We start from the raw sequence: 22,654 nt of genomic DNA on the forward strand, positions 1-22,654 counted from the left end.
CCTTGCGCCGGGCTTTAGGACCTGGCTCCCTCTCCGGGCTGCCTACTGCGTCACTTTCCTGTGCATTTGAACTTGGCGCGCGCGCCCAACCTTCCACCTTCCGTCTGACCGTTTCTTCGCTCCCCGATGGAGGTGTGGCCACTCCTGACTCGTGCCCTCCCTCCTGTTGTGAGCTGCCAGCGCTTGATCCCTGGCGCCCTTCCTCTTCCCTGCTCTCTGGCGGTGACGCTGGTCCCGATTTCCAACTGCTCCCCTCCGAGTCCCCTCTGGCTCTATCTTCCTGGGGTGTCCCCCTAGGCTCCCCCCTTGCCCTGGCCACTGGTGCTCCTTTCTGTGAATCTTCTGATTCACTGGAAAGACTCGGAGATCTCGGGTCGTCGTCATCACTCATCTTTTCTTCTGCCTCCTCCCCCTCGCTCTCTGTTTCCTCCCTTGCCCTTGCCTCTGCTCCTGAACCCCTGACAATATGTAAACTCAAATCCAACCGATGTTGGAAATGCAGTAATGCAGAGGAAACAATGATACATGTATGGTGGAGCTGTGAGAAAATTAATAAATTTTGGGGGTGTATCCATGAAGAGCTAAGAAAGATGCTGAAAGCTCCTATAGAAAAAAAGCCAGAGGCATACCTAATGGGCATTATAGGAAAGGACACCCCACAGGATATCAAAAGGTTATTCTTATATGCCACAGCTGCAGCCAGATTATTACTTGCTAAAAATTGGAAAGGGGGCATTATTCCCACAAAAGAAGACTGGATAAGTAAATTATGTGACTTTATAGAATTGGCCAAACTAACAGCAGCCATAAGACACCAGTCAAACCAGAATTTAAGGAAGCAATGGAAATGCTTTGAGGACCAAATGAAAAAACACTGTTCTAAAGAAAACCTGTTGATATGTATGGACTAAGGATGTAAAGTTGAATCAGATTATGACAAATTAATAATAGGTGAATGTTGAATACTATCAAAAACACAATGTAAATAAGAGTATAGAATATTGAAAGATGTCGAGCTGAGGCGGAGGGAAGTCCTGGTGTTTTTTATATATATTTTATATATATCTTTATGTTGGACTCTTTTATTTTATGAATGTTATATTGATTGTATATATACTTTCTATAATAAACTTTATCGAGGAAAAAGAAGAAGATAAAATTGCTTCCATCCACCAAGACAGCAGATGAGTCTCATGGGTTGTCCAGAGCACAGTCTAGTCCTGTTGTGTTGGATGAGTTTTTTCAGTTGGTCAGGCTCAAGGATAAGGACAAGGTACTTGGCTCAGTCAGGGTGACCGTGTGCACTCTAGACCCTTGCCGCTCTTGGCTGATAAAAACCAGCAGGGAGGGAACAGCAGGCTGGGCCAGGAAGATGATCAATGCCTCTTTACAAGAGGGGGTGGTCCCTGCATGTTTGAAGGAGGCAGAGGTAAAACCACTCCTTAAGAAACCTTCTCTGAATTCAGAAAGCCTAACTACCGGCCAGTTGTTGATCTCCCTTTCCTGGTCAAGGTTCTGGAGCGAGTGGTCGCAGACCAGATCCAGGTGCTTTTGGAAGAAACTGATTTTCTGGATCCATTTCAATCAGGATTTAGGCCTGGTTTTGGCACAGAAACTGCTTTGGTGGGCCTCTATGATGACCTCTGTCGAGAGAGAGACAAGGGAAATGTGCCCCTGTTCATTGTTCTCCACCTCTCAGCGGCTTTTGATACCATCCACCATGGTATCCTTCTGGAGCGACTCTGAACTGGGGGTGGGTGGCACTGCTTTGCGGTGGTTCCAGTCCTACTTGGATGGTCGTTCCCAGAGGGTGTTACTTGGGGAATGCATTTCAGCCCCATGGAAGCTTCAATGTGGGGTTCCACAGGGCCCAATCCAATCCCCCTTGTTCTTTAACATCTACATGAAATCGCTGGGAGGGGTTATCCAGAGGTTTGGAGTACGTTGCCAGCAGTATGCTGATGACATTCAGCTCTATTTCTCCTTTCTATCTGTAGATGAGGCAGTGGAAGTGCTGGACCAGTGTCTTGCCTGGGTAATGGACTGGATGAGAGCCAACAAATTGAAGCTCACTCCAGATAAGGCTCAGTTAGTGGGTGGTTCCTAGAGCAGATGGCTAGGAGGTCACCTGCTCTTGATGGGGTTACACTTTCTCTGGAGGAGCAGGTTCGTCGCTTGGGGATTCTCCTGGATCCTTTGCTGTCGCTCGAGGCTCAAGTGGCCAAGAGTGCCTTCCATCACGTCAGCTTAGGCTGGTGGCCCAGCTACACCCCTTTCTGGACAGGGATAGCCTATCTACCGTTGTCTATCCTCCGGGAACTTCAAGGTTAGATATAGATATGCGTTGTACGTAGGGCTGCCTCTGAAGACAGTTTGGAAACCTCAGCTAGTGCAGAATTCAGCAGCCAGCTTGCTCACTGGCGGTTTGAGCATATTACACCCATCCTGGTCTGACTGCACTGGCTACCAATTAGTTTCTGGGTCCAATTCAAATTGCTGGTTTTGACTTGTAAAGCCTTTAATGGCTCAGGACCAGGAATACTTCAAGGACTGTTTTTTTCCATATGAACCTATTTGGACCCTGAGATCCCCTTATGAGGCCCTCCTTCGTGGGCCTCCTCCTCAAGTGGTCCGGAGGGTGGCAACACGTGAACAGGGCCTTCTCTGCAGGGGCTCCCTGTCTGTGGAATGCTCTCCCCAGGGAAGTTCGCCTGGCGCCTTCCTTATAAACCTTTGTTGTTGTTTAGTCGTCTTAGTCGTTTCCGACTCTCCGTGACCCCATGAATCAGAGCATGCCTTGGAAACAGTTGCTTTCTTCTCAAAGCTTCTCCTGTTTTATGTCCATGGAGCTTTCATGGCAAAATACTGGAGTGGGTTGCCAGTTTCTTCTCCAGGTGGATCACATTTAGTCTGAACTCTCGGCTGACCTGTCTGTCTTAGGTGGCCCTGCACGGCATAGGTCATAGCTTCTCTGAGTTATTCAAGCCCCTTTGCCACGACAAAGCAGTGATCCATGAAGGGGTTTACACCTTTAGGTGCCATGCAAACATGTTCCATTTTAACCAGGCTTTTGCTAGATATCTTTGACATCCTGTAGTCTTTTTCAAACGTGGCTCTATTTTTTTTTGGGGGGGGGGTTATTGGGTTGGTATTTTTATTCTGATTATATATGATGTGACATTTATGTGAACCATGCTGAGACCTCCGGGTATAGGGTGGTATATAAACTCAATAAATAATAATACTAACATTAATACTTTCATTATTTGTACCCCACGGATTGGACTGGGTTGCCCCAGCCACTCTAGCTGGCTTCCAACAAATATAAAAGCACAATAAAACATAAAACATTAATAACTTCCCTACACAGTGCTGCCTCCAGTTGTCTTCTAAAATTTGCATAGTTATTTTTTTGACAACTGACCGGAGGGCATTCCGCAGGGTGGGCACCACTGCCAAGAAGGCCCTCTGCCTTGTTCCCTATAACTTCCCTTCTCACAGTGAGGGAACTGCCACAAGGCCCTGGGACCTGGATCTCTGTGTCCTGACTGAATGATTGGGGTGAAGACGCGCCTTTAGCATTTCATCAGTTTGCCTTTTTATTCCATCAGGAGATGTTGAAGGGATGCTGGCAGAAGGGGAACAATCAGAAGTGTCACCGAAAGGATCCAAAGAGGAGGGGGAGCAAAGGAAGCTGAGGGTTCAAGATGGAGGCAGAAGGCAAGTGGGGAGACGAAAGCAGAAGCCGGAGGGTGACTCTTGTATGTCTCAGGGTGGTGAAAATCAAATTCCCAGAGAGGAGAAACCTTATAAATGTTTGGAGTGTGGAAAGAGCTTCAGTAACAGTAGTGCCTTTATCTTGCATCAAAGAACTCATACAGGAGAGAAACCGTATATATGTTTAGAGTGTGGAAAGAGTTTCAGTCGCAATGATGCCCTTACCAGGCACCAAAGATCTCATACAGGGGAGAAACCGTATACATGTTCGGAATGTGGAAAGAGCTTCAGTCAGAATAGTACCCTTACCTCACATCAAAGATCTCATACAGGGGAGAAACCATATACATGTTCAGAGTGTGGAAGGAGCTTCAGTCAGAATAGTTCCCTTACCTCACATCAAAGATCTCATACAGGGGAGAAACCGTATACATGTTCAGAGTGTGGAAAGAGCTTCCGTGACAATCGTTGCCTTACCAGGCACCAAAGATATCATACAGGGGAGAAACCGTATACATGTTCGGAGTGTGGAAAGAGCTTCACTAACAGTAGCCACCTTAAGTCCCATCAACGAACTCATACAGGGGAGAAACCTTATAAATGTTTGGAGTGTGGGAAGGGCTTCAGTCAGAGTACTGTCCTTATCTTGCATCAAAGATCTCATACAGGGGAGAAACCTTATAAATGTTCAGAGTGTGGAAAAAGCTTCAGTGTACGTAGTACCCTCAAATTGCATAAAAGATCTCATACAGGGGAGAAACCGTATACATGTTCAGAGTGTGGAAAGAGTTTCAGTGACAATGGTGCCCTTACCTCGCATCAAAGAACTCATACAGGGGAGAAACCGTATACATGTTCAGAGTGTGGAATGAGCTTCAGTCAGGGTAGCTCACTTAAGTCGCATCAACGAACTCATACAGGGGAGAAACCGCATACGTGTTTGGAGTGTGGAATGAGCTTCGCTCGCAGCAATGGGCTTACTAGACATCAACAAACTCATAAAGGCAGCAAACCTTATAAATGCTGGGAATGTGGCAAGAGCTTCAGTCGCATCGACTCCCTTTCCTTGCATGAAAGAATTCATATAGGGGAGAAACGATATACATGTTTGGAGTGTGGAAAGAGCTTCAGCCAGAGTTCCAGCCTTACCTTGCATCAAAGATTGCACACAGGAGAGAAACCGTATAAATGTTTGGAGTGTGGCAAGAGCTTCAGTCGTGGTAGCTTACTTACATTGCATCAAAGAACTCATACAGGAGAGAAACCGTATACATGTTCGGAGTGTGGAAGGAGCTTCAGGTGCAGTAGCTCCCTTACATTGCATCAACGAACTCATACAAGAGAGAAACCATATACATGTTCGGAGTGTGGAAGGAGCTTCAGGTGCAGTAGCTCCCTTAAGTCGCATGAAAGAACTCATACAGGAGAGAAACCGTATACATGTTCGGAGTGTGGAAGGAGCTTCAGTCACAGTCACTCCCTTAAGTCGCATGAAAGAACTCATACAGGAGAGAAACCGTATACATGTTCGGAGTGTGGAAGGAGCTTCAAGTGCAGTAGCTCCCTTAAGTCGCATGAAAGAACTCATACAGGAGAGAAACCGTATACATGTTCGGAGTGTGGAAGGAGCTTCAGTCACAGTCACTCCCTTAAGTCGCATGAAAGAACTCATACAGGAGAGAAACCGTATACATGTTCGGAGTGTGGAAGGAGCTTCATTCAACATAGCTCCCTTAAGTCGCATCAAAGAACTCATACAGGGAGGAAATCTTAGAAATGTTTGGCCTATAGAAAGAACTTATGTGACAAGGACTCCCTTACTAAACTGAAAAGAACTCGTACAAGGGAAACAGAAAGGTTGGAGTGTGGGAAGATATTTAATCATAGCAAATAACTCCTACAGAGAGTAAACCAATGATTGTGTTCAGAATTAGAATTTGCTTCCATTAGAATTTCTATTCCTTTTAGTGGCTGTGTTGCAGATTATTCTCCTGATCAGAGTTAGATTTACATAGCTATGTTCTGTTTTCTTTCCCATGTGTTATTTCCCATGTATTCATCACCTGTATATAGCGGTGCTTTAATATTTCTCCCATCCGTAAAATTTGTTAATCTGGTATGAATTGATCTGATATTTTTCATAGACACAAATGCATTCTCTGGTATTCTGTTGACGTATGTAAATGAAGTATCTTTGCAATGAGAGTATAGCCCCTCAGATCACAGCTCTAATGAACAAATGCTGTTGAAAAACATATACTGGATAATAAGCCTCAATACGCAGTCAAGAGAGAAATTATTCTTCTTTGGCGTAGCTGAGTTAGATTGTCTTCCATGAACACAGTCTTAACAGTGAGTCCGTAAGTGACTGTGGAGGCCAATTCTGGACCCACACATCCTTCCACAGTGGGGACATAGCTTTCCAGGTGGGAGTTGATCATGGTTGGGGTTTGCCACGCATGCCTTCCTCTTAGCACGCTTCTCCCTTGCGTTCTGAGTTCGAGTGTCTTCAAAGTCCATGACACCTTTGGTCGAGAGAGAAATTAGAACGGTATAGAATATTTCAATATAGTATTTTCCAGCCTGTGTCTAGAGTGTTAATAGGTCACTGTTCCAGGATGTGTGTTTCTTCACCTTCATCTGCCTAGGAGGGATTTCAGTTTTATGTCTCCAAAATATCCAGGCAGTGGCCGGAATAGAGGCAATGGAAAGAATATGATGAAATAAAAGAACATCTTCAAAGCTGGCTGCATCATAGACAATTAAAGGATATCTTTAAAGAGGACAATAAGAAAGGCTTCTCATAGTCGGTTTCCAAATTCCAAAGAGGCAGTGATAGACGAAAGTACAAAATTATTTTAAAAAGGCATATAACATTCTTTTGGAGTGGGAAACCAAAGACGAAGAAGTAAAAATGGTAATGATTAAATGGGCCGTAACATACAATTTGAAGATTGGATAAAATTGTGGAAAGTAAATTTGAAATTTACAGATTGTATACTATTGAGAGAGACCTATATGAAAATGATGTATAGGTTGTATCTATCACCGGTTAAAATGGCAAAAATGTATAAAAATGAAAAGAGAGTGTTGGAGATGTGAAATAGAAGGTACGTTTTATTATATGTGGTGGGATTGTTAAAAGTTAAAAGCCTATTGGGAAATGATAAATAACGTATTTAAGAAAATGTTGAAAATAACTTTTCTAAAAAAAACAGAAGCCTTCTTACTAGGTATTTTAGGCCAAGACATAAGGAAAGGAAAGAGGACTATATTTATGTATGTCACTACAGCAGCAAGAATGTTGATTGCACAAAATTGGAAGACTGGAGAAATACCAAGTAAAGAACCATGGCAAGAGAAGTTGATGAACTGTGAGGGGAGAGACTCCATCAGGCAAGGCCTCCTTCCACCTGCCTTGCCCCACCCTCTGGCCCTGGGTCTCCTCATAAGGAAGCTGTGCCTGGAGGAAGAACTGTGAGGGGAGAGACTCCCTCAGGCAAGGCCTCCTTCCACCTGCCTTGCCCCACTCTCTGCTTCTCAATGTGTATTGCATTGTTTTATGTACTGTGGCTTGCCATTGTTTTATTGATTACAGTTTAGATATTATTGTAACTGTTGAGTGGATTTCTGTTTAACTTTTATATGTTGATACTATTATTTTATACTATTCTAATGATTGTTGAATGTTACTTTTTGGATGGAGGTTGCCTATTTTAAAGTTATGTTTTATTATCACATTTTTGTATTGCATTAGATTGTTATAAGATGTACATTTTTTGTTTCTTCAGCGTGTAAACCGCCTTGAGTATTGTAAGATAGAAAGGCAGTATACAAATTAAAAATGATGATGATGATGTAGAACTGGCAAAAATGACAGACAGACTAAGAGAAAAGGACAACAGAGACTTTGAAAAACAAACGGAACCATTTATAGAAACAAAGAAAGTCGATAGGCTTGAGGCAGGATTTAAATAAACATTCACACTATTAGTATTAGAAAATGTGTAGAAGATAAGAGAAATATGGTGTGTTTACTTTTATGTATTTAGGTTTGATGTTATGTTATTAATAACTTTTTCTGTTAGGAGGTAGCAAGGTGGGTGAAAAGAGTAACAAACCGGAAGCGGAAGTTGGGGAAGCCCAGGAGGGGAGGGAAGAAGGAATACATAGTAAAGGTTAAGACTTTGAGATGTATGTAATGAATGAAAAAGAAAAATGAATAAAATTTTATTAAAAAACCCCAATGAACCCGTAAGTGACTGTGGAGGCCAATTCTGGACCCACACGTCCTTCCACAGTGGGGACATAGCTTTCCAGGTGGGAGTTGATCATGGTTAGTGTAATGGTTATATGGGGTTGCTCGTGCGTAAGTTGCCGCCACTCCTGGCTAGGTAGCCTAGTTAAACCTTTCCTGGCTGGACAGCCCTTCACTTCGTGGCTGTTCAGTCGCTAGCAGAATCCGTCAGTGGGCGTTTCTTGAACCTCTTCCAGCAAAGAAGTTCTTTGACGCCAAGTCTACGCTTACTTTCCCTGTGCGGAAGTCTTCTGCGCAGGGTGGGTGTGGGTAGCGGGGGACCTGTGCTCTTCCCGCTGGTCTCCAGCGAAGAGTCTTGGAGCCCTCTCTCCGATTCCCCCATCCACCCTCCTTTATCCCTGGTGTTACGCTACTGAGACCCCTCTCCCTGCTTGGCCCTTCTCTGGCATCGCTTGAGAGCCCAGCCTCCACTTCTGGCTCCAATGTCGGTTCCCTGACAGTTAGGGTTTGCCATGCATGCCGTCCTCTTAGCACGCTTCTCCCTTGCGTTCTGACATCAAGTGTCTTCAAAGTCCATGACGCATTTGGTCGAGAGAGAAATTAGAACAGTATAGAAGATGCACTGATTTTCCAGCCTGTGTCTAGAGTGCTAATAGGTCACTGTTCCAGGATGTGTGCTTCTTCACCTTCATCTGCCTAGGAGGGATTTCAGTTTTATGTCTCAGAAATATCCAGGCAGTGGCCGGTTCCTGGTGGGATATATTTGGGCTATGTGTTCTCCCCCCACCTCTCCCCTCCCCTAGAATTTCCTGTAACCCCCCCCCCACACACACACAGTCTGGAAATGTGAAATCCACTATGCAGCTATGTGCAGGTATTTGTTTATCTGATAATCTGGGAAAGGAAGAAGATGCAACCTCATCCAGCACACATTAAAAAACCCAATTATGTTTTAAATACAATTTTTACATACATCAGTTTTGCACGGAAGAGCAGTCAAACATTTCAAAATACATATGTGTTAGCGAGACAGTTTCCTTCTTGCATACTCTAGTGAAAGGCAATGTTTCAGAACGGAACTCTGCTGATGAAATACCGAGTTACAGGTAGGTAGCCGTCTTGGTCTGCCTTAGTCGAAACAAAATAAATAAATAGATTAGAAAAGATAAGATTCCTTCCAGTAGCACCTTAGAGACCAACTAAGTTTATTATTTGTACACTTCTTCCGATACACTGAAACAGAAGTCACCAGACCCTTCTATATAGTGACAGGGTGGGGAGGGGTATTACTCAGAAGGGTGGTGGGAATGGGTGACTGGCTGATAGGTGTGGTAAACCTGCAATTGGTCTTACAGGCAAAAACAAGGGGTGAGATGGCTAAAATAGCTTTATCGTGTATAATGAGATAAGAATCCAATGTCTCCCTTCAGACCAGGTCTCTCCATGGTTTTAAGTTTGGTAGTAAGTTGCAATTCAGCAACTTCTCTTTCCAGTCTATTTCTGAAATTCTTTTGTAATAAGACAGCGACTTTCAGATCTTGTATAGAATGTCCTGGGAGATTGGAGTGTTCTCCTACTGGTTTCAGAAATACCTGATAGTGCAGGTAATAGTCCAGCAAACTTAACCCATCTTCTCCAATGGATGCCTGTTGCTCATGCCTAGAGATGGGAAGGCCTGGAAAAAAACTAGAAAAATGGGGGGGGGGGGACAGGTTTTTTTCTGAAGCCCTTTTTTCCTGGAAAAAAATGAAAAAAATTGTTTGATATAGTTTGAATATTCCATATTTTTATTTTCAATTTTTCCTGGAAAAAAATGATTTTGGGGGAAAAGAGGAAAAAACGTGCCCTCGCCCCTTTTTCCACCCCCCCGGTCTTCCAGAACCCCCCATTTTGCAGCTCCCTGCCGAGAGACACCAGGCAGGTGCTCTCACTGTACTCCTTCCGGCAACTGCTCAAAACATTTTCGTTAGGGCCAGCGCATCTGAACACATAGAAGCTGCGTGTGATTTACTTCCTTTTAACCACTACTGACTATAATCATATTTTGAATACCCTTAAATACCTGCTTTTAACTGTGTTTTATCAATCATTTTAATGTTCTGTTGTATATTTTTGTAAACTGTTTGGAAGCTCTCTTACCACCATGCGGTTTATAATATATAATAACAAATTCCATTTAAAAACACACACACACACACACTCCTTTTCCTTTCAAACAGAGTTTGAGCCTTAGTGCAACATACTATTCAGTAACTGGATGTTGCTTCCCTCTGGGCCTGGCATGCAAAAAAATTGCCTTACGCTTTGCCCCAGCTGTCCTCAAGTAGAGAAGGGAAGGAAAAAAACTGGAAAAATTGGGGTGGGGACAGTCTGTCCCCCGTTACCCCCCAAAGCCGTTTTTTAGAAGTCCATGGGGAAAATGACAAAGAGGAAGAGGAAGAAGAAATGGAAAATGATAGCAGTAGTTGAGAAAGTGAGATAGAATAAACTGCATGTATATGTTGTGTCTTCTGTTGTTGCTTTTAAAGCACTACTCAAAGGGTAGACCTTCCATAGAGCTTAAATATTGAGGTGGACCTTAACTTTATTTGCTGTTGGTGCTAAGAGGCAATTTTGATTATTATTTATGTTGGTGGTTTCTTGCTTTTTTTTGATGCTTTTGAGAGAAAGGGGGTGGTTACCTGTTTTATTGCAAGCCTAATACTTTTAGATACACTGTGTTTGACGCAATTTGTAAAACTACTCCACACTGAATTCCCCCCCCCCCAATTTTTCCAAAATTTCCTCCCCCCCCCCCCATGGCTTCAAAATTTCCGGAAATTTTACATCTCTACTCATGCCCCTTCCATTGTTGCCTTGTTAGAAACTGTCCTCTGGTTCCCCCCATATGTCTGTCGTTCACTAAAATGCTTGCATTTCCCTTGACAAGGCAGAATCCCTTCCTGGGAATTCCTGGGCAGAGAGCTGCTGAACCCCAGACCCCAAAAGGAAATCCAACCTCATCCAGGAGACAATGCTAAAAACTGAATTCTGTTTTAAATGCAGTTTTTAGGATGCGGGTGGCGCTGTGGTCTAAACCACAGAGCCTAGGCCTTGCTGATCAGAAGGTCAGTGGTTCGAATCTCTGCGGCGGGTTGAGCTCCTGTTGCTCAGTCCCAGCTCCTGCCAACCTAGCAGTTCGAAAGCAGGCCAGAGTGCAAGTAGATAAATAGGTACCCCTCCAGTGGGAAGGTAAACAGCGTTTCCATGCGCTGCTCTGGTTTGCCAGAAGTGGCTTAGTCGTGCTGGCCACATGACCCTGAAGCTGCCTGTGGACAAACGCCGGCTCCCTCAACTAGTAAAGCGAGATGAGTGCCGCAACCTCAGAGTCGTCCGCGACTGGACCTAATGGTCAGGGGTCCCTTTAATACATGGTTCTTCCTCTCCTCCATTAATCCCCTACAACAACCCTGTGAGGTAGGCTAGTCTGAGAGGCATTACTGGCCCCATGGCCACCCGGTGGGGAATTCGATCCCTGGTCTCCCGAGGCCATAGTCCAGCACTTTAACCACTACACCACACTGCCTCTCACCACTGCCTAAGAAGTCCCAACATTGTCAAAGCAGATTCCTAGAAGGGAGATATTTTTTTTCCATCCCAGCTGCCTGGTCGTCAAAGGGTTAAAGATGAAGTGCAGGATTCCTAGAGAGGCAGGAAACGAGGAGCTCTTAGTCCTCCAGGGCAAGCGCCGCTCCTGCCTTGTGCATGGTCCTTTTGCAGAAGAGAGGCTGCAGTGGTTGGATGTGTTATGTGTTGAAGTTCTCACCCTGGCCGCCAGGGGTATTGTGCATGTAGTTTTCACTCAGGTCCACATCAGATAATTTAGGCAGGAAACCCTGGGATGTTGTTGTTGTTGTTGTTACAATGTTGACAGCTGGCTGCCTATAAAAGCGGGCCCGCTGAGCTACTTGCAGAAACCTCTGTGTCATCTGATATGTCCACCCACTATCTCAGAGGATGCGTTGAAGGAAGCAGGAAGGGAGGCTGGGGCTGGATCCTGCTCCAGCCCGGAGCAGCTTAAAGCAGGACCTGAGGTTCCCCCACCTCTGGCTCAGCCCCTTTGTGGTCCACGCTCCCTTGGCCAGCCTTTGCCTTGAAGCAGAACCTGGAAAGAATAGGAAAAGAGGCTGCAGGAGACAATCTTTCATCCATACTGGAGGCTGCTGCCCAAATCCCCAAACTGCCCCACTTGGGAGATCCTGGGAAGAGCTATTTTGACCCTCCTGGATGAGGACGCCCTCAGCTCACATGCTCAGCACCAGAGATTCAGGCATTCCCGCTACCAGGAGGCCAAGGGACCTCGAGAGTTTTGCAGCCGACTCCACCGCCTTTGCAGGGAGTGGCTGGAGCCAGAGCGACACACCGAGGCTCAGATCCTGGACCTGGTGATCCTGGAGCAGTTCCTGGCTGTCCTCCCCCCGGAGATTAGATAGATAGATAGATAGATAGATTCTTTATTGTCATTACACTAGTGCAACATTGCACAAGTGCAACGAAATTGGATGCCATCCCTTAAAAACAACAAAAGCAAAACAACAACAACAACCAAACAAACCACCTTCCAACCACACCCACACCCATCAAACTCCCAGGTCTCACTATCGAGTTACAGCATTCAAAAAGGCCACAGCTCTTGGATAGAAACTGTTTTTCAGTCTATTTGTCCTTGACTTGATGTTTCTATACCTCCTGCCAGAAGGCAGTAGTGCAAACAGACTGTATCCCGGGTGAGATGGATCCTGCAGGAGAACTGGGTGAAGGATCAGGAAGCGGAGACCAGTTCCCAGGCGGTGGCCCTGGCCAAAGATTTCCTCCTGAGCCGGGCAGAGGAGAAGCAGCAGCAGGTGAGACAGTTTCATCCTGGTAACACCCAGAAATCCGCAGTGGCTGGTGAATTCTGAGTGTGGTGTCTCTTAAAAGGCGAAAGTGGCTCTTGGGTGCAGAAGGTTCTGGGTTCGATCTCCAGGAGGGGCTGGGAAATCGTCCCTGCCTGAAACCTGGAGCGGGGTGGGTGGGGTTGGAATTGCATTTGCACATGTGGCAACACATGGTAAACTTAAAGCCTCTACTGTTAGAAAATTATTCCACTTGTGATGCATATCTACAAGCAGTGCAATGTCCGCATTTGAAAAAACCTCCTGGAGCTGTGGTCAAGGTCTGGTGTGTAGAGGTGTGTGGTAAGTCAGTATGTACTAGCATATCTCTAAGTGATCTGATGCGTCATTTATCAAAGCAGGGAAAGACCTCACAGCCTGGAATATTCAATCTCACTGGGCAAAAGACATATACCACTTGAATCATGGGAAAAGATTTTAAAATTCACAGCATGCAGTTCATTAAAATAAAATTCTATGAAGATGATGTACCGATGCTATTTCACTCCAGTAAGCTTGCTAAAATGTATAAAGATACCTCTAATTTATGCTGGAAATGTAAGGATATGGAAAGTCCTTTTTTTTTCTTTTTTCATACGTCGTGGACATGTAAAAAAGTAAAGGGCTTCTGGGAAATTATAAAAAATGAACTTAAAAAAAATGTTTAAAATTACGTTTGTTAAAAAATCAGAGGCCTTTCTTATTAGGTGTAATAGGAGAAAATATGCCAAGGAAGCAAAAGAGACTGTTTATTTATGCGACTACAGCGGCCAGATGCTACTATCCCAGATGTGGAAGGAAGAAAAGGTCCCAACGAAAGAAGAATGGATAACTAAGATGAGTGACTGCCGAAATGGCTAAACTAAGCCTGAAGATCAGGCACCAAGATGAGAAAAAATTCAATCAAGAATGGGAAAACTCAATAGACACGTTTAAATAACACTGTAAAAGAGGCAAAACATTAGCAGGTTTGGTGTAACATTTATGAACTAAGAATAGAATTGGGGGGGGGGGAGTTGAAATTAATTGGGAGAAATATAATTATATGCAAGGAGAATAACGGGGGGGGGGGGTTGGAAACCGGGGTGGGGAGTCATCTATTGCAAATTTGTATTGGATATGTATTCTGTATACCAAAAGTAAAAATGTTGTTATTTTGAAATTCGAAAATAAAATATATATTTTTTGTAATAAATAGTTTAAGAAACTTTTTGGGCGCCCGCGCAGCTGATCCAGCGGGTCTTTCCGGAGGCGAGACCAGCGCCTCTCCTCGCTCTTTGCCCGGAGAAGCCCAGAGGCTCCTGCCGCTCGGCTCCGAAACGGTTAAGAGCAGCGGCGACAGAGCTGAGATTCCTAGAGCGGAGGAAAAAAAAGGCTGCCGGGAGAATAGGAGCTTCCGCTTTTGGGGGGCGGGAGATGCGGGCCATGGCGGCGGCTCTCCTTCCTCGCGGAGGCGCTGGAGGTGCGTCATATTATTTTGTATTATAACGCGAGTGCAGCTGGGGGGAGTGTGGAGAGGGAGTTTAAAAAACCCTATTAGGTAAACCGTTTCAATGTAAGTTTTTTTCTGCGTCTCCTTTCTCTAGTATTTCATATAATATTTTCAGTTCCCATTATTAATGCATTTCTGTACATTATTCTGCTAAAACAATGCATTTATAGTTCTTTCCCCCTTTGAATAGGGGTAGGAAATTTTTTCCCAATGGAAGGGCAGGTCTTTCTCCTCCTGCAGGCCAACTTGGGCAGGTGGGGGACCTTCCTTTGTCTCTACATAAGGCTTGGGCTCAAGGCAAAACCTTGTGCATTAATAATAATAATAATAATAATAATAATAATAATAATAATAATAATAATTTATTTATTTATACCCCGCCCTCCCTGGCCAGGACCTAGCTCAGGGTGGCTAACACGAAATATAAATTACTATAAAATGTAGTAGGGGGAAAAATACAAAAAAATAGTTGCTTAAAATACTGTGGATGAAAGATCCAAATTAATGCATTAAACACTGGTAAGGGCTCATTATCAAGCTTACCTAGTGGCAGTGAAGGCAGTAAATAAACCATAGTTTTCTGCCTCCATTCCATCCTCATTATGTCGTCTGGTAGAGATTTTCTGGGTTGTAAGGGGCCTTTTACAGGCAGGCTCAAAGGAAGAGTAGAACCAGCAGTAGCTGGCTGTGACTTGTTTGCAAAGCATTTTGAAGATAAAATTGCTTGTATCCACCAAGACCTTGACTCTGCTGTTACAGCAGATGAGTCTCATGGGTTGTCCAGAGCACAGTCTAGTCCTGTTGTGTTGGATGAGTTTTTTCAGTTGGTAAGACTCAAGGATATGGACAAGGTGCTTGGATCAGTCAGGATGACCATTTGCATTCTAGACCCTTTCCCCTCTTGGCTGATAAAACCCAGCAGGGAGGGAACAGCTGGCTGGGCCAGGGAGATGATCAGTGCCTCTTTACAAGAGGGGGTGGTCCCTGCCTGTTTGAAGGAGGCAGTGGTAAAACCACTCCTTAAGAAACCTTCTCTGAATTCAGAAAACGGAACTAACTACTGACCACTTGCTAATCTCTGGGCAAGGTTCTGGAACGAGTGGTCACAAACCAGATCCATGTGCTTTTGGAAGATGCTGATTTTCTGGATTCATTTCAACCAGGGTTTAGGCCTGGTTTGGGCACAAAAAACTGCTTTGGTCGCCCTGTATGATGACCTCTATCGAGAGAGAGAGAGAGACAAGGGAAATATGTCCCTGTTCATTGTTCTCAACCTCTCAGCGGATTTTGATACCATCAACCATGGTATGCTTCAGGAGTGATTCTCTGAACTGGGGGTGGGTGGCCCTGCTTTGTGGTGGTTCCAGTCCTACTTGGATGGTCGTTTCCAAAGGGTGTTACTTGGGGAATGCATTTCAGCCCCATGGAAGCTTCAATGTGGGGTTTCCGCAGGGCCCAATCCAATCCCCCTTGTTCTTTAACATCTACATGAAATCACTGGGAGGGGTGATCCGGAGGTTTGGAGTACGTTGTCAGCAGTATGCTGATGACACTCAGCTCTATTTCTCCTTTCTTTCTATCTGCAGGTGGGGCAGTGGAAGTGCTGGACCAGAGTCTTGCCTGGGTAATGGACTGGATGAGAGCCAAGAAATTGAAGCTCATTCCAGATAATACTGAGGTGCTATTAGTGGGTGGTTCCCTAGAACAGATGCCTGGAAGCTTGCCTGCTCTTGATAGGGTTACATGTCCTTGAAGGAGCAGGTTTGTAGCTTTGGGGGTCCTCCTGGATCCTTTGCTGTCACTCGAGGCTCAGGTGGCCAAGAGTGCCTTCCATCAGCTTTGACTGGTAGCCCAGCTACACCCCTTTCTGGACAGGGATAGCCTATCTACCATTGTCTATGCTCTGGTAACTTCAAGGTTAGATATAGATATGTGTTATACGTAGGGCTGCCTCTGAAGACAGTCTGGAAACTTCAGCTAGTGCAGAATTCAGTGGCCAGGTTGCTCACCGGAGCAAGGCGGTTTGAGCATATTACCCCCATCCTGGTCTGACTGCAATGGCTACTAATTAGTTTCCAGGCCCAATTCAAAGTGCTGGTTTTGACCTATAAAGCCTTTAATGGCTCAGGACCAGGAATACTTCAAGGGCTGCTTCTTTCCGTATGAACCTACCCGGACCCTGAGATCCCCTTCTGATCTCAAGTGGTCCAGAGGGTGGCAACATGAGAACAATGCCTTCTCTGCAGTGGCTCCCCATCTGTGGAATGCTCTCCCCAGGGAAGTTCGCCTTATAGACCTTTAGGTGCCAGGCAAAAAAGTTCCTTTTTAACCAGAATTTTGGTTGATATGTTTGACATTCTATACCCTTTTTCAAATATGGCTCGTTTCTTGTGAGGGGAGGGTGTTATTGGGTTGTTGTTTTTATTCTGATTATATATGTTGTGATCTTTTCTGAGAACCACGCTGAGACCTCTGGTTATAGGTCGGTAAATAAACTCAATAAATAATAATACTAACAAATACTTTCATTATTTAAAAGCATTATAAAACATCAAATATTAAAAACTATACAGGGTTGCCTTCAGATGTCTTCTAAAACTTCTATAGTTGTTTATTTGACATCTGACGGAAGGGCGTTCCACAGGGTGGGCACCACTACCAAGAAGGCCCTCTGCCTCGTTCTCTGTAACTTTCCTTCTCACAGTGAGGGAACTGCCACAAGGCCCTGGGACCTGAATCTCTGTGTCCTGACTGAATGATTGGGGTGAAGACGCTCCTTTAGCATTTCATCAGTTTGCTTTTTTATTCCATCAGGAGATGTTGAAGGGATGCTGGCAGAAGGGGAACAATCAGAAATGTCACCAAAAGGATCCAAAGAGCAAAGGAAGCTGAGGGTTCAAGAGGGAGGCAGCAGGCAAGAGGGGAGACGAAAGCAGAAGTCGGCGGGTGACTCTTGTATGTCTCAAGGTGGTGAAAATCAAATTGACAAAAAGGAGAAAAAGCATGAATGTACATTGTGCGGACAGAGATTTTGTAATCGCTCAGCTCTTACTTCACATCAACGAACTCATACAGGTGAGAAACCGTATACATGTTCAGAGTGTGGAAAGAGATTCAGTCGGAGTGGTACCCTTATATTGCACCAACGAACTCATACAGGAGACAAACCTTATACATGTTCAGTGTGTGAAAAGAGCTTCACTCAAAGTAGTGGCCTTACTTTGCATCAAAGATCTCATACAGGAGAGAAACCGTATACATGCTCAGAGTGTGGAAAGAGCTTCACTCAAAGTAGTGACCTTACCTTGCATCAAATATCTCATACAGGGGAGAAACCGTATACGTGTTCTGAGTGTGGAAAGAGCTTCAGTCACAGCACTGCACTTACTAGACATCAACAAACTCATCGAGGCAGCAAACCTTATAAATGTTCAGAATGTGGCAACAGCTTCAGTCGCATTGACTCCCTTTCCTTGCATCAAAAAATTCATATAGGGGAGAAACGATATACATGTTTGGAATGTGGAAAGAGCTTCATTCAGAATGGCACCCTTACCTTGCATCAAAGAGTGCACACAGGAGAGAAACCGTATAAATGTTTGGAGTGTGGGAAGAGCTTCAGTCGTGGTAGCTCCCTTACATTGCACCAACGAACTCATACTGGAGAGAAACCGTATACATGTTCAGAGTGTGGAAAAAGCTTCATTTGCAGTAGCTCCCTTATGTTGCATCAAAGAACTCACACAGGGGACAAACCATATAAATGCTCCGAGTGTGGAAATAGCTTCAGGCGCCGGAGTCACCTAACTAGACACCAAAGAAGTCATACAGGGAGGAAATCTTAAAAATGTTTGGCACTTGGAAAGAACTTCAGTGACAGGGGCTCGCTTCCTAAACAGTAAAGAACACGTACAAGGGAAGTATCTTAGAAACGGTTGGAGTGTCTTTAATCATATCAAATAACTCCTACAGGGAGTAAACCATGAATCGTTTTCTGGTCGTCGTCGTCCCCCAATATTTCTGTCATTCACTAAAATGCTTGTACTTCCAATGACAAAAGCACAAGCCCTTCCTGGGAATTCCTGGGCATAGAGCTACTGAACCCCAGACCCCCAAAAGAAATCAACCTTAACCAGCACGCAATGCTGTTTTAAATGCAGTTTTTTCTGATATATGTGCACAGAAGATCAGTCAGAAATGTTAAGAATGCCAGTGTTTGGAAAACAATTGCCCTAGATACACTAGTCCAGGCTTTCCTGCACTTGGGTCTCTAGCTGTTTCTGGACTACAATTCCCATCATCCCTTACTGCTGCTATCTGGGGGTGATGGGAGTTGTAGTCCAGAAAGAACCAGAGACCCAAGTGTGGGAATCCTGTTCCATTGAAAGGTGAGAATACGGACGTCAGCTGATTCAATTGTAGATGGCATCTTTCATAGCTCCGATAAGAGAGGAGTACAGGGGGGAAACGGCCTCTTCCTCTGATGACTTCTCTCCCCCTGCCTTGCTGAGCTTGTGTGTTTCTGCTTCCTTGCAGCCATGGGATCTGCTGCTGTTCAGGCTCATGCCACTCTCTGTGTTGCCTTGTCAGAAGCTCCCCACTGGTGTCCCCCAGCCCTACTCCCCCCTATGTGTGCCATTCACTATAAGGCTTGCCCAAGCCATTGTTTGCCAATGTGTCTGTTTCCTGCTCTGCCACTTCTTGTGCCAAAGGTTGCCCATTCTCCACCAGAGAAGAAGGCAAGCAGATCCTTAAGGCCGGGTTTACTGCTGACGTCCACAGGAACCCCAGGATCTAAGCCAGGAAACCTTGGTTCATTGTGGGGATCTGTTTCTCTGTGCACATGCGACTCGTTAGGAAATTAATTTTGGAAATGCGTTGTACCAACAGGGCAGTCAAAAAATTGAAGAATATTTGCACCCAACTTACTGCACCCAACTCACTGCCTATTGATACGAGGCAGTCGCTTTCACTGTGTTTTAATCCAGGTTTTATTGTTTATTTCATTATATTTAACAATAAAATAGTCATTTTTGGGTTGTTGTTTTTTACTGACAATGTCATTGTTTTATTTTTCCTGAACCATGGATTTAAAAAATCCCAAACATATATGTACAGTAAAGCTGCATGTAAATTTTAGGGAACAAAATAATGAACGCCTACAAAAGATGAAATAGCCAAAACAAGTGTGCAGTTCCTAAGAATCCATTTACAACTCGCTTCAGTGCAGGTTTTCTCAGGAGTCAGTCCCACTGTTCCCAAAAGGTGCTTAATCTCAGGGAAGAGCTGTATGTCAGCCTGTCTGACGCTTCTCAGGGAATTAAGAGACAACGCTCAAGATTTCTTGTTGTGGGCCACTGAACTGAGACAAAAGGTCAAGTTGCCCCCCCTCCCCATTCAGCTGCTACCGCCCACCAGAGGGTAGATGGAAGGGTCATGTATTGTCTTTCTCCCCAGAGGAATGATTTCAATTGCGAAAACGACACTGGAGGAACCAAAGAAGCTGCCTTGCACCAGCTGATGAAGGTGAATACATTGAAACAGGGCCCTGTCCTGGTTTCCGATCCATAATGTGACTTCTGACTTCTGTTTAATGATTGAAACTAAGACCTCCACGTCGAATATGACTATGGATGAACATGTACTTATCTCTACTCATAAACTCTTATCTCTATTTCTGTAACGAATTTTTGTGTTATACATGTCCTTACGAGTTTGAGTTTGTAACCTCTATTTGAGTTTATAATCCTTGTCAGAATACATAGTTTTGAATGGATTAGTTTTTGTCACAATTGACTATTGATTTGCTAATAGGGATGATTCCCACTACTGAAACTTACATTGGCCTGAGTTCTTGGTGTGCTTTTCTCTTGGTATATTTAATAACAAGAACTCCAACTTATTTAACGTTAATCTCAGGGAAAAGCAGATAAATTCAGTTTTGGGATTCCCCTGGCAGAAGAGATTTTGGTCCTCTGAGGGTTAAATGCAGTGAGAGAGGAAATTATGCTTTTCCTTCCTCTCTGCTTGCCTGAACTCTGCAAGCTTTCCCCAAAGGTCTGGGGTGTTACAGATCCTTTCCTCACTATTAGTGCCACCTGGCTCAGATCCAGTTCCATCACAATGTGATTGCTTACAGGAATCTGTGTTTGACAGTGAATGGTCTCCCCTTCCTTGGAGGTTTTTAAGCAGAGGTTGGATGGCCCTCTGTCAGGGATGCTTTAGCTGAGATTCCTGTATTGCAGGGGGCTGGACTAGAGGACCTTTGGGGTCCCTTCCAACTCTATCATTCTATGGAAGCTGCCCATACACACACACACACATCCCCCCTTGCCCAGCCCATTCACAAGGTGGGAACATAAATAACGCAGGGAAATTGAAATGCAATCTGTGACACACACACCCCTGTAACACAGTGGCTCCCAGATTTTCTGGCCCCCACCTTCTTGGTTCCATAAAATCGTCCCAATGCCTTCTTATTATTATTACAGTGGTACCTCACAAGACGAATGCCTCTCAAGACGAAAAACTCGCAAGATGAAAGAGTTTTTCGTTTTTTGAGTTGCTTCCGGAAACGTCTTGCAAGTTTTGTTTCCTTTTTCTTAAAACCGTTACAGTAATACAGGGTGCATTGCTTGAAGAGGTGCAGTTGCGACTTGACTTCGGGGAGCAACTCATAGCACGCGGTGCAGTAGCCTTTTTTGAGGTTTTTGAAGATTTTTTTGAAAAAATTGAAACCGTGCTTCGCAAGACAAAAAAACTCGCAAGACGAAAAAACTCGCAGAACAAATTAATTTCGTCTTGCGAGGCACCACTGTATTATTATTATTTATACACCGTCCTATACCTTGGGGTCTCAGAATAAAATCAAGATCCAAACCACAAAATACAAAATAAAAACCAAAACAACCCGAACAAATCTGTTGTGTTTGTGTGTGTGTGTATTGGGTTGGGCTAGATGACCATTAGGTCGCATTCCAACTTTTTCCCATTCTTAGATTCGATATCCTGCCTTTTTCTCCAAGGAGCTGAACGTAGCATATAATACATGGTTCTTCCTCTCCTCCTTTAATCCCCTACAACAACCCTGTGAGGTAGGTTAGGCTGGGAGGCAGTGACTTGCCCCATGGCCACCCGGTGGGGAATTCGATCCCTGGTCTCCCAAGACCATAGTCCAGCACTCTAACCACTATACCACACTGCCTCTCACCACTGCCTAAGATGTCCCAACCTTGTGAAAGTAGAGATCAGAATCCCCCAAAAGGAGAGATTTTCTTCCACCCCAGCTGTCTGGTGCTCAAAGGGTTAAAGATGAAGTGCAGGATTCCTAGAGAGACAACAGGAAACAGGAAGAGGAGCTTGGTCCTCCAGGGCAAGCGCCCCTCCTCCCTCCTGCCTTGTGCATGGTCCTTTTGCAGATGAGAGGCTGCAGAGGTTGGATGCATGGAAGGAAGCAGGCAGGGAGGCTGGGGCTGGATCCTGCTGCAACCCAGAGCAGCTTGGAGCAGGACCTGAGGTTCCCCCACCTCTGGCTCAGCCCCTTTGTGGTCCACGCTCCCTTGGCCAGCCTTTGGCTTGAAGCAGAACCTGGAAAGAATAGGAAAAGAGGCTGCAGGAGACAACCCTTCAGCCATATTGGAGGCTGCTGCCTAAATCCCCAAACCGCCCCACTTGGGAGATCCTGGGAAGAGCTATGAAGACCCTCCTGGATGAGGACGCCCTCAGCTCACATGCTCAGCGCCAGAGATTCAGGCATTCCTGCTACCAGGAGGCCAAGGGACCCCGAGAAGTTTGCAGCCGACTCCACCGCCTTTGCAGGGAGTGGCTGGAGCCAGAGCGACACACCGAGGCTCAGATCCTGGACCTGGTAGTCCTGGAGCAATCCCTGGCTGTCCTCCCCCTGGAGATGGAGAACTGGGTGAAGGATCAGGGAGCGGAGACTAGTTCCCAGGCGGTGGCCCTAGCCGAAGGTTTCCTCCTGAGCCGGGCAGAGGAGAAGCAGCAGCAGGTGAGACAGTTTCATCCTGGTAACACCCAGACATCCATGGTGCCTGCTGAATTCTGAGGGTGGTTTCTCTTAAAAGGCGAAAGTGGCTCTGGAGTGCAGAAGGTTCCGGGTTCGATTCCCGACATCTTCCAGCAGGGCTAGGAAATCATCCTTGCCTGAAACCTGGAGAGATGCTTCCAGTCGGTGCAGACAGCACAGATCTAGATGGTCCAATTGTCTGGTTCTGGACTAGGCAGCTTCCTTGGTTCCTATTTAAACAGCTCTTC

The 22,654-nt window shown here is 45.1% G+C and overlaps 3 protein-coding genes across 3 annotated transcripts in view; 2 read left to right on the forward strand and 1 right to left on the reverse strand.

Annotated features, from left to right (window-relative positions):
- Positions 1 to 7,028, forward strand: part of LOC310701578 (uncharacterized protein) — a 45,192-nt gene extending 38,164 nt beyond the window's left edge. The window contains exon 2 of the mRNA XM_083492698.1: positions 3,612 to 7,028. Coding sequence (XP_083348824.1) covers positions 3,612 to 5,491 — 1,880 coding nt within the window. The 3' untranslated portion in view covers positions 5,492 to 7,028. The remainder of the gene's footprint in view (positions 1 to 3,611) is intronic.
- The window catches only part of LOC310701313 (uncharacterized protein), a 172,945-nt gene that overhangs the window by 94,981 nt on the left and 55,310 nt on the right, over positions 1 to 22,654 (reverse strand). The gene's annotated exons all lie outside the window — the stretch shown is intronic.
- On the forward strand, positions 14,290 to 20,156 carry LOC310701808 (uncharacterized protein). Its single transcript, XM_083493207.1, has 4 exons — positions 14,290 to 14,350; positions 15,967 to 16,004; positions 17,195 to 18,744; positions 19,112 to 20,156. Exon 3 carries the CDS (start codon positions 17,209 to 17,211, stop codon positions 18,223 to 18,225), a length of 1,017 nt encoding a protein of 338 aa, XP_083349333.1. The 5' UTR covers positions 14,290 to 14,350; positions 15,967 to 16,004; positions 17,195 to 17,208; the 3' UTR covers positions 18,226 to 18,744; positions 19,112 to 20,156.

This window comes from Podarcis liolepis, assembly GCF_965112155.1.
Source record: "Podarcis liolepis genome assembly, chromosome: 2".
Lineage (NCBI taxonomy): Eukaryota > Metazoa > Chordata > Lepidosauria > Squamata > Lacertidae > Podarcis > Podarcis liolepis.